At 40.6% G+C, this 12,518-nt stretch overlaps 1 protein-coding gene across 7 annotated transcripts in view; it reads left to right on the top strand.

The window, feature by feature from the left end:
* The window catches only part of msi2b (musashi RNA-binding protein 2b), a 282,220-nt gene that overhangs the window by 264,101 nt on the left and 5,601 nt on the right, over nt 1–12,518 (top strand). For 4 of the 7 annotated variants that reach the window (XM_085420126.1, XM_085420124.1, XM_085420122.1 and 1 more), the window contains 3 exons: nt 4,741–4,920; nt 9,058–9,212; nt 12,441–12,511. In XM_085420126.1, the coding sequence (XP_085276252.1) occupies nt 4,741–4,920; nt 9,058–9,212; nt 12,441–12,482 (377 nt within the window). In that variant the 3' untranslated portion in view covers nt 12,483–12,511. The remainder of the gene's footprint in view (nt 1–4,740; nt 4,921–9,057; nt 9,213–12,440; nt 12,512–12,518) is intronic. The other 3 variants (XM_085420129.1, XM_085420128.1, XM_085420127.1) reach the window with 1 other exon arrangement.

Below are 12,518 nucleotides of genomic sequence, written 5' to 3'. Positions count from 1 at the left end.
CCATCCTGCTCGGGTTTTTGTCTAAGGCCCAGGGAAAGATTTGACACATCGGGGAGGGCAAAGCGTCCCTTTGCACCTCCACCACAAAGCGGTGGTTCACAGCTGTGGGGAGCAGATGCTCTGAGGTTACAGGCACAGGCCTTCGGGGACATCACCGCTCTGCCCTCCAGGGGCTGCATACATAACACACTCTTCAAAGAAAACTTAATGCTAGGAAGGTATTTTGCTGTCAGTTCTGTGACTTCAGCTTAGAAATATAGTATGTGTTCGATACGATAGTGCATTATGTGGTTATTGCAGAACACTGCAGAATGCTTACTTTGCAAAAAGAAGCGCATAGTTTTCTCCACACTGTGTGGCTACATACTGTAGTGGTTTACATGTTCATGTGCAAATGAAAGGTTGCTGGTTTACTTCCAGTCAGAGACAAAAATCCCCTTAGAGTTGTGTTGGTAAGGGCATCCGGAGTAAAACTGCAAACTCAGACATGCGACCCTGCTGTGATGGTCCTTTGTGAACGAGGGAGCAGACAAAAGTAGCATCTGCAGTCTTTTCCACCCTAACAATAACACGTGAAATAAATGGATGTGAGATTTAGCAACCCATTAACGTACAATCTCTGAGTAAGCATTGCTCTAAGAGTCGGTTCCTCTTTGATTTATTCATATATTCTTCCCTCTGTGTCTAAATGACCATTAGACGTAGCCAGCATCGCGCTCAGATTTCACTCACAGAGAGTCTTAGATTTCTTCAGACCACTTAAGCCTGACCAGACATGTTTGAAAAAAATGTGTTTAGCCAAAAGGCCAGCGCTGTCAGCTCTGGGGCTGCTCACGATGGGATAATCTGCGCCGACTGTCGATAACCGAGCGCCCTTTCTCAGTCCCAACCAGACCCGATCCCTCACAGGTTAAAATCTGCATTAAAATCATTTAGCATGGCCTGTCTGGGCTTTGCTGCTGCAAATTATTGCAAGCGGATTTCTTTCTCTGTTGCACATTGTTTTGCCCGTGATTCTGCGCTCACACTTTCTCTTGGCGCTTGGCACTTTCCACAAGTCGTTCCCCAAGGTAAATCCATATCTCTGTTGAGTTTGCCCGTTACGGGAACGAGTGGCAAGAAAAGGCAAGAGCAGGCATAAAATGAAAAGTAAAGAAAACAGAGGCCTCAGTATGGGTGAGTAAATGCAAGAAGAAATCATCTGTTAAAATTCATTAGCCAAGCTTCTCTGAACACAAAATGACAAGACATTAAATATGTATTATTTATGAAATGTCTGTGCTCTCTGAAAAGGGTGTCTAGTGCTGTTAATTACTCAGCCATTCATTCAGAAAAGATTATTTCAAATGGAAAGTGAAAGCAAGGCTAGACAGCAAAAGAGCTGTTAGTTTCTTTCACGCTATTTTTAAATGACATTGGTGAAAATGGAAAAGCTAATTATGGTAGCTCTAAAATTCAAAGCTAATTTGAGAAGCAGCATGTCAGGTTTATTGACATCTTCTGCAGAGTGATGTGGTTTGATGGCCACCGAGGAATCTTGCTGGTGCCGCAAGGGAAAGGGAGGAGTGGCTGCATGAAAATTTCTATTTGCAGAACTTGGTGATAGATTTTTATATTCCCCGATGCCTGGTATTTGTTGACTGCGTAAATAACAGATATGTTCATGTATATTCAAAGCTTCTTGCACATGAAAAGTCAATATTTTGGTGACGATCAGAATTCCAAACAGAGGCCTTTTAGCGAACCCTTGCACAGTAGAAGATGTGGACAAAGTGTTTTCCTCTGGTTTTAAAATGAGAATGATCCCAAACTCGACAAAGACTCCTGGTAAACCTTTTCACATCCTGAAGACCCACGAGGCCATATTTTATCATCAGTCTGATTAAGGGGTTCTTTTATTTTCCAACTTGTGGGAAAAAAAAGAAGACTACTTTCAAGGTTTGTGATTCCTCCTTAAAGGCAGTCACCTGGCAAAGTGGGACTGAGAACAGGGCATTTATCCACTTAAAGAGAGCCACCCCAATGATGTCAGTAACAGATGACTGCAAGACACTCCCCTCTCTATCGCCTCACAGCCGGTTTTGGTCACTGAGGGCAGAAGGGAAGGAGGGTGGGGGCAGGGGAGATAATTATCAGTATAAATGAAGCCCTGCGAACGATTCGCACTGCTGGGTCCCCTGATATAGTCTCCAAGGCAACCTCAACACGCTCATTTGTTTTGTAGATGAGTAATTACATCCAATTAGTGGCCAGTGGAAAAAAGGAGTCCAAGAAAGGCCCATTGTTCTGGATAGATTGTGTGAATATTAATAGTGGGACGGTCTGAGGCACAGCGATATGATCGGTGATACTCATGCAGCTGTGGGCACACTCTGCCCATTCTCGTCCTGCATAACAGATCAGATAGCCACTGATGAAAATATATGGCTTTGCGAGTGTGGGCCTGCATGTTTGTGTCTCTGTTGTGCTCCTGTGCCAAACAAAGCCAGTTTCCTACCTGAGCCTCCCTCACCAACCTCGAGCTCTAAATATTTCAGATTTTATTTGCCAGTATTTGCAGCGCCTTATTCCCTTATTTTTCTGTAACCGAGCCCTGCCCAGTTTGTGGTAATTGATACTTTTAAAGGCTAAATTGCATAAGATTGGTGTTTATTGTCCTTGGCATGTGTTTGGGTTTTTTCTTCTTCTTTTTTTAATGAATGATAAACTGTATGGATCTGCATCTGATCCTCAACCCAGTTGATTGTTGTATGTTTTTTGGCCTGTTGTGTTGCAGTTTTCCATTTATTGTTGTCGTGAGCTTCTTTGAGTATCATCCAACATCATTTTAAGACCTCTGGCTGCAACTGGTGGTTGCAGTTGTCACGTTTGAACAAATTTTCTTCCCAGTGAGCAAAAAAAGTCTTCTGTTCACATAAAACTTTAGTTTTCTGGGTAAGTAGGAAAGTTGTTTAGAAAGACACAAAGGGTCTCACTGGGTTGGAACCTCACCTCAAATTAAAGGCTTCTCGTTATTTTTCATGTCAACCCTGACCACAGGTTTAAAGATGCACCCACTTCAGCTGATTGCTTTTAATACTATTTTTGCTTCAGTAGCCCTAATACCGTAGTTTAATGTCAGTTTTGTCTAAACAATAATAACAGTAATTATCAACCTAAATCCAGCAAATCACCTACATCTACTCGAGAGTGTGCATGTCATCTACACCTTCCTAATGCTGCTACTTCACAAGATCACACTGATTACAATATGGTTCATTTTCAGCTGCCTTTATTGTCGGTTTTATATCGTATGAAAGTGACTTTTTTTTTTTATTGTACACTCACAAGGCGAGTTTGCACCGTTTTAAACTGGTGATATATTTGGAATGGATTCCTTATGAATCCCTAATAACGTGGTTTGTGCTATTGTCAATGTTTTTTCCCCATTATAATTATTCCATTGATCCAGCTTTTCCTCATTAGCAAGGCCAATCAATTTTCAGTGACATTTTTCTAAGTGAAGTAAATGGAATGATTGCTTCTTGAGCTTTGTTCAATGTGTCAGGCTTTATGTGACGTACGTGGGAAGCCTGCCCTATTTGGAGCCTATAATTTGATGAGTGGGCAGACAGCCCACAAGTGGTGAGATCAGAGTGCTAAAAAGCATTGGCGGGGAGAAACATGGCTGGTGCTTACTTTCCATTTGGCAGAAGTGGACTGTCTCACTCTGAATGGGTAGAGGTGAAGTGGCTTTGAATGGCTATTCGCTCCAGGACCCAAATAAAAAAACAAACACACAGCAGGGGAAACCCAGCATGGAAAAGCCGGTGTCACCAATCTCAGTCCCTGAGTAGATTAACTCTCTTATCAAAGAGGTGTGAGAAGGAGCAGTTTCTTTTAATTGCACTCTTTATATGAGCAGCTTGCCACAGATTAAGAGAACAAGCAATAAATGTCAGCACGACTTATTGCTGAATGACATTTTCTAAACTGTTGATAATCCACCATCTGTGTCAAAGAAAGAATTCGAAGAGGCCAATCTAAGACGTGCTCAGAGTACTTAGTACACTTGAGAATTCTTATCATCAATAAACATGAACGTGTCTGTATCTCATTCACATAAAAAGCTTATCAGTTTTTATTGGTCCAAAAAAAAACGAGGGGTTTAAATTAATTATTGATCAGTGCGCTCTGTGTTTCTTTTCATTTAAATGACAAAAGCTTCCTCCAGGTACGTCAAGTAAGAACTGTCGGTTTGAAATGAGAAATGTATTGACCTGCTTTGACCTGATTCTTAGATTTTTTTAAATTTATTTTTTTAGCTCACTCATTAATGCTTGCAAACAAACACTGGGACAGGTCAGTTATGCAAAGCTGTGGCCTTACTGTGTATTTTGTATTTATTGCTTTTGGTCCATTTCAATTAAGTTAATGAGCAGTTTTTAATTATATCCTTTCATGGAATTATTTTATACGTCCATTATTTTCAAGTTAGTGTATATACAATATAGCTGAACATAGCAAACACGGACCATATGCCAGGGGGTCTGGCCACATGGCAGGAGCTGCTGGGGAGGGAGGGCAGGGAGGGCCAACTAAAGCAGACAAAATATAAGGATGTGACCTTAAAATGGTGTAAAGCACCATCGAGCTATGCTTATCAATCTGGACACTTTGACTATGACAATGAACAAGTTGATTTCCACAATGATGGAGTCCCCTCCCCTCCCCCTCCCCACCCTATACTGTATCTCCCAGGCCTCCCCGATTATGGGTTTTACTCTGCGCCCAGTGACCAGAGGGGGGGGCCCTGCTCCTTTGCTGACTATGGCTCCCTGGGGCCCCAAGCGGCTCAGATGCTGCACAGTGAGCATGCCACCTCCGCCTGCAACTCCCCCCTACAGCACCTACACAGCCCGGATCAATTTAAGAACCCAGGTTTGTATCTGAGCATCTATCTCATCCACATTTTGGACTTTTCAGTTTGATTCATGACATTTTTCCATGCAGATGATCTAATCTTTTTTATACACATATACATATTTTCTCTTACTTTTGTTGAGGAAAAAAAATCCCTTTGAAAAATGATGATTAAAAAATGTCTTGCTGACAAAGTAGTATTGCATGTTCTTCCTCCTTTTTTTTTCTCCAGTTTTTAATGTAGATCTTTTGTTCCTTTGTGAAGTTATGTTCCAGCCCCTGCTTGCACATAAGGGGGTCGACATATACAGAATGTAATCCTTCATTTGCATGTGAACCAAATAACTACTGATGATGTCTGAGAGTACACTGGCCACTCTGACAGAGCTCAGGTTTATGTTAATTTGGAACAGCAAAGGAGAGAGCAAGTGTGGGAGTGAGTGCCATTTTTTTTTCAGTCAAGCCCTTTAGGAATTCTTAGTGTAAGAGTGATTGCCGTATTATTAGTGTGTGAAATTGGTAGAAATGCTGTACAGTGTTGAACACTTAATAGACAACTTTTTTTTGCATAATACAGCCATTACTCCGCAACACAAGCACATTTTCTTCTTCTGTGCTTTTTTTCTGATCTTCTCTCTTATGTAATCATAGCTGTTAAAAAGCAAGGGATGAGACTAAGTCAAATGGAGTTCATGTTGCGATTTCAGTAACTGCTAGCTTTATGCAGATAAATTAAATAGAATTTCAACCTGATATTTTTTGTTTGAGAGCAGACAGGAATTTTTAATATATGCTGACTTTTAAAATAAAAGTGTTTATGTCAAATGTGTGTCATGGTGATGGCGGTCTTTTGACTGTGTTTTTACAGACAGTGTTTCTTTCATTAAATTCCTGCTTAGTGGAATATCGTCATGAGATCATGGGAACCCAGTGTATAATCATCCAATCAACCACTACTCTGGCTGTCTTTCCACCCAACAGTATAACTGTTTTAAAAAAAAAAAAAAAGACAAATATACATATAGAAAGCAAAGCGATTTGTCCTGTCAGTCTTTTTGGGCTGAGGTCATGAGTGCGGGCAAGATTTTTCCCCCTAATGGTTAAAGTGTTGGCCAGCTGCCCCCGGCAGATGTTGGCATTTACTACAGGCTGTCTGTGTAACCTTTAGTACAGCTAGCAGACAAAAAAATGCACAAGACGAGCCTTTTAAAGACAACAAATTACAGAGATGTGACTTTGTGGGGTTGTAAAGGAATTGTTGGAGGCTTTTGTGATAATGCTTGTACACATGAGGCAGCAACATCAGCACTAACTGTTTGAGAAAACACTTTTCTTCTTATAGATTTGCTAAGCAGCGTGGACTGTTTGATGGGATAAACATCTATATAGGAGAGGGAAAGAGCTGATTTCTTCCCATCGCTGCAAGTACACATCAATCGCCCTTGTCTGTCGATTGTGAGGCTAAGTGACGTGCTGATTTATAGTATTTGATAGGCGATTTGGAGCAGTTAAGTAAAGAGTAAAGAGGTGTTTAGGTCAAAAGTCATGTTGCCTCAGCTCTTTAGCAGCACCTAATGAATATGTCTCTGCTGCACGCATGGCCCCTGAAATATTCGTTGAGTTGTTGAAGCTGAAGCTTGTCTCACCTGAGAGGGCACGTTCAAATCCTGAGTGAGTCAGCGTAGCTTAATTGCGTCGTAGCACGTGGGCGTTGTCTGTGGAATAGACTTGGAATCTGCAGCCAACCTTGAGCCTATGTGAAATTCAGAGACATTTAATTGTGGGTGTTTTGAAGGAGATAAAATTAAATCAGAATGTTTGACAAAAATGTAATTGACTTATAAATTACACAAGTATACAAAAACATCCGGAGATGGCAACTCCCACCAAGTGCATCGTTGCAGGACGTAAAAAAAAAATGATAATAAAAAAATAATAAAAATCTCTCTCCATGCTTTTTCATGAGATATATTATTCAATATGGTTTCTTGAAATTTTATTTCAAGGTCAACTTTGACCTTGGTGCTAACAATGAAGGTCAAGGTCAAATGCTTAGCCAACCTAGGTACTCATGCCCTCTGAGGCCTAGTATACTGTTCTAAAATTTGAAGACGATCCATAAAAAAATTGTGGGTAATATAAAGGGTTTTAAAAAAAAAAAAAGAAAAGTTTACATTTAGTGTGACCTTAACCTTAAACCAATTTTCATTAAAATTGAACCAGCTTGAGCTGTTATTGGTATCTACCGTCCCACAACATTTGAAAATGATATCTTGAAAACTTTGGACGCTAGATTGCTAACGAGCAGACAGACAAACGAACAGAACCGATTAAAAGCTTCCTCCCTTCAAAGGGCAGAAAATTAGATTTAAAGATATGAATTCTTTAAATAACTGATCGTATCTGTTACAAACACAAGATTGATCATTTTCTCTCCAATCTTTTTTTTTTTTTTGTCTTTATGAAAAAAGGATGTATATTCCAGATAATAACAGAAAAATGCGTTACAGTGGAGTCTGGCGTTCTTTTGGCTAAATGCACAAACCACTGCAGCCTCTACATCAAAAAATTACTTTCACTGAGAGAGGGGTGAGCTGCACTCCAATAAAAATCACCAGTTACAGGAAATGAGGATTGCCATTTCAACTGGAAAAAAAAATCCTTAATTATATAATAAGCCAGCCTACTGGGGGCTGTGTGGGCAAGATAAGCGCACTAGCAACTCTCCGTTTAAAGTCCTTACAGTTACAGCAGTGTCAACTCCACTAGATATATGTTTAGTGAGATGGCTTCATTTTCCTAGAGTGCCACACATAAATATCTGAAGCATGCTTTGAGGTGCTTCCAGTGAACCTAACCTGTCTGTTGCGGCTTTGATAGATGGAGCGGTGATACGTTAAACAAGGTGACAATGATAGTTAGTTTACCGTGTGTGTGTGTGTGTGTGTGTGTGTGTGTGTGTGTGTGTGTGTGTGTGTGTGTGTGTGTCTCCATCAGCGCGTTGGAGCCACAGCAGTCACACTGTCTTTTTCCATGCTCTACAAAGACCTCCTCTCAGGCATCACAGGGTTCATGAGCTAATATATATACACAAGATGGAGCATTTTCTGTGGTCGGAGGATTTTTCTTTTTAATGCAGTTGCACAGTTTTTTTTCACAGTTTGTCTGTGAATAAGGGTGAGATGGAGGGTTATGCGAAGCTGACAGCAAAGGAGATTGCTGTTAAGAGATCACTGCATTTTTCTTTCTCCCCGGCTGTTTTTCCTTGTATTGCCAGTGTTATTGGCCTTTAGCAGGCATATGGATTTTCTAAAGGCATTTTATTATACTGAGTTGCTCTTACTCACAGGGCAAAAGGTGGTAAGTCACGTACAGTATTTCTTTTTTATCCCCCACCCTACAAGTTTGGACCTGCCGACGAACTCGGGTCAGGCTTTTATATTTCCTCAGTTTCCCTCCTTCTCTTGCCTGACATACCCATTTTATTTTATGCTGGAAGTTACTCTTGCAGACTAAAAAGCTGAAAAGTGCTAAGTATTATATGATTTTGTTTTGGGGGTTTTTTTGGGGGGGGGGGGGGGGGGGGGTATACTTAGTAGATCATATAAGAAAATAGAAGGTAGTATTTCAAATTCTGGGGCTCAGAATGCTCACCAAAAATTTCAGATCCTCATAATCCTTTGTTCCTCTACTTAGCTACAGCCGATGTCGCTGTACAAGTACTCCTTCACATTATGCATGTCAACATTTACACTGCAACCTTACTAGTTTATTAGCATGATGGAAGTATTTTTAGCAACGTGCCTGTTTTGTGTTGTGCATGACTATACAAAGTGAATGTTATTCCCGTGCATAATACACGCAGCATGTAGATTATATTTAGAATCTCATACTGGATTCACCCCTAATTTTGCTTGTTTGGTATGAAATTAAGCCAAAATCCTGCACCATTTTTCAGTCGATTACAAATTAAATTGAACGCGCAGCATCAAATACAGTAACCTGTAATATGAGCAAGCCCTTCAAGACAAATGTATGAATCCAGTAATGCGTTCTTTTGATTTCAATTTGCCCATTGAGTCACAAGAGTAAGGATATACTGATCTTTGTTGGGGGTTTCTGAGCTGCTCCGCTCCTCGCTGTGTTTGTATGCAGGTGCCAACCCGTCAAGGCCCGGAGGTTTCCCCGGCGCTAATAGTCCAGGGCCTGTGGCTGACCTATATGGACCTAGCAGCCAGGATTCAGCTGTGGGCAACTACATCAGTGCTGCTAGCCCTCAGCCTGGCTCTGGCTTTGGCCCCAGCATCACAGTAAGTACTAAAATTCCGACTGCACCTCCTGCTTCTTCTTCTGCACTAAAATTAGACGTTACAAAAAATGCAAATGGGCTTCAATTGCAACATTCTGTAAAGCAGCTCAGTGTTTGCATAAAAAGTAGCATTTATTCTTTTACTGAATTGACTAAAAATAATCACTGCTGTCGTCTTAGAAAATATCCAGGGAAGCATTTTTGCTGCTGTCAGGTTCAGGGCTCCCATAATAATGTAGTACATCAGTGTTAAAGCCCATCGCAGCTCTGTAAGTTATCTGTGTCAAAAGCAAATGTTTTTCCCCTCTAGCTGTTGCACAAATCACCTCACTTCAGATCCTGCATCACCTGCCCAGAACAAATTTCTTTTATTTTTAGAACCCCATCTGTCCCAGAGCTGGAGTTCACTCCATTGCTAGGACGATGCTCCCACACAGGTTTTTGTGTCTCCCAGTGCCCTTGTCCAGTTAGGCTTGCTCAGCCACATGCTGTTGAACTTTTCTCTCTGATCGGTTAGCAGCTGGTCGCCAAGTCAGTGCGTAAGTGTTAGGACTACAAAGGAAGAAGAGGTGACGGTAATAAAGAGAATATTGTGAGGGATTTCCCCATCAGAGTGCTAATAATCTCACCTTCCTTTGAAGGTGAAGAAAAAGACATTAAAATTGTGCTCTCAAACTCCGTGTTCTCTGTGAACCGATCTATTATCATAAGTGTTGGAGAGATCATCTTAAAGCCAGTAGGAACATCTTTACTTCTAAAAGGAACTCTAAGAAGAAAGTTTAGCCATTCAGATTCATTCCTCTTATTTCCCGTGTTTTCCCGACATTGCAGCAGTTTGAGTCTATGCAGGGTGGAAACCTAGCAAGAGCTAGTTTACTAAAGACATATGTAATGGCTTAACAAGGATTATTTCTACATTCAAAATAAATGAGACTTAGCAGTCAGTTCCCATCATAAACTACTCCCTCTCTGTTTTTTAGCATTCCTAAGACAGTTTTCTGAGAGCAGCCAAAGACTGAATGAGCCAAAGTTAAATCTGATGTACTTAGCTTATTTACTGTCAATAAAGGAAAAGGCTCAAACGCCACGAAAGAAGACCCAATCAGCACTTTGTTTACTCGTACGTTAGTCTACCTTCGACCTCGCCGAGTAATTAAATTTTTTTACCGTGTGAATTTTCTGGCCCTAGCAAAGTGCAGCAGGATTTCAGTTCACATCGGAGCATGTTTGTGCTGCTTTACATGACTGAACTGAGTGACACAGTGTAAACTATAAAAATAACACCTGCTTTCCGCAACAAGCTCATTAATGCATGGCTTAACTGAGATGGAATAACGAAAAGCCCATTAGTACAGCGAGCGAGCGCCGAAAAGACTACAGGGTGAAGACGCTCGTTCCAAACTTTATAGTCCACATCATTAACTTGAATTTCATGCTACAGTAAACAGATATTTATCTTTTTATTTATTTAGGTGATCCTCTGGTTGTGGTATTTTGTGGTGCTTTTTTCTTTTTTTTAAATCTAAGCCTTTGTGGCAAACTGTGGCTTATGCTGCATTCTGAAATCACACATGTTCTGAGAAGTACCACAGGAGATTTATCACGTTGTGCGCTTGAATCAGTTGAACTAAGTGCGGCGGTTTAGCGAAGATGTCGTGAATGTGGCGCTTGCACTATACGGCTGTAATGCCTTGTTGCTATTGGATAATGTCACAAATGTACAAAACAGGTAAAAGAGCTCGTTTAGATGTTTGCAGCCGTGCGTAATTGATTTATGATATCCACGCAAAGCAGAGCTTAAGAGAAAAAAACCATTTTAAAGCCTTTTTCCTCCCTGAGCAAAGCCCCTATTATTAATTGCTTTAGGTCCACTGGCTATCTGCTTTAATCTGCTGGTCTCAGTGTAGGAAGCAAAATATTTGCTATGAAACACCACGCTGGCTCATTTTCAAGGCAGATTTACCAGCAGATAGTTCACAGATGGAAATGAGGCCATTTGTTACAATTATTTTCCATTTGTTGCAACAGTTTGTAGCCATAGTTTATTACTGAGTTAGAGAATAGAACAAGTCTTTCAACCCCCCCCCCCCCACCACAAAAATACAAAAAATTCGGAAGAGATGAGATTAATATTGAAGCAGCAGAGTGCAGCTGATTTATGAAAGAGGTGGGTGAAGAATATGCGGTGTATTTTACCAACATTATTCAAGCCGGGCCTTCCGATTCCCTTACAGAGAGTCAGTTTTTGCCCATAATACTACTAGACTAAATCACCACTTCAGAATCACAGCGAATCAATAAAGGAGAGGTGATGCAGCAGGCCTCTGACTTCCTGCTCCAGCCGAGATGATCTCTCTATTCAGAACATTAAAATAGGAAATGATTCAGAACTAAAATTCGCTTCATAATTCACTTCTTTACCGAGAACGCTGTTGAACCAAGCGCATATAAGATCGTCATATCTCAGGAGCTCACGGATGACTTCAGATTCACCGATTTGTCCTTCTGTCTCACGCTCCACTGATTTTATTAATCCCTTTAGCCAGTACGAAAACAGCTACTGCGAAGAAGCTTTAATGAACTTAACTGTTTTTTTATGCAAGACAATTAGAGCGCAATTAGCTGATTGAGGTGATAAAGACAAGCAAGCGCTGCTGAAAGTGCTTCTCTCCTTTTCACTGTTGTGTTTGAATCCAATCATTTTTTACAGACCTGTCAGTAGGAAAGCTCACAGTGTCCTGATAAGTGAGCCTCAGTAATAAAAGCCATTCAATAGTCAGAAGCACACTGATCTTACTGAAGGCTGTTTATGATCCTATTCTCGGCATTCTTTCAGATGAAATCACTTGTGTATGTTAGCATGAATGGGGATTGTGTGTATTATTACATATTTTGTATTTAGATCCTGTAATCTGAGTGCTGCATTGTTATAAGAGCTTGCATTATTAAATGCAGTATGAATCATTTACTGTACAGAGCATATCTAACTGTTTTTAATATCTTTTAGCATTACGTGGCTTTTTCTTCCTGTTGTAATGTTGCAATTATTCTTTTTGCAAGAGTGTTAAAAGAGTTGGTTTGATATTTCAGTATTCTCCTGCTCTGCTACTCAACATGATCACAACATTCACATTCATGCTAGCTGTGAAAAAAAAAAGAAGTTGATATGATACTCACTTTTCTCTCTTTGAAATGCATACTGACAAAAGCACTAACTGTACACTTTTAGGGCCCGTTGATTGCGACAGCTTTTACAAATGGATACCATTGAACAGGTGGCCGGTTGCCATCTCATCAGAGGTATTGC

The sequence above is a fragment of the Rhamphochromis longiceps genome, linkage group LG10 (assembly GCF_057381845.1).
Source record: "Rhamphochromis longiceps isolate RC_006_pf linkage group LG10, R_longiceps_female_GT1.1, whole genome shotgun sequence".
NCBI classification, from domain to species: Eukaryota; Metazoa; Chordata; class Actinopteri; order Cichliformes; family Cichlidae; genus Rhamphochromis; species Rhamphochromis longiceps.
This window is presented reverse-complemented; position numbering and strand designations above follow the sequence as displayed.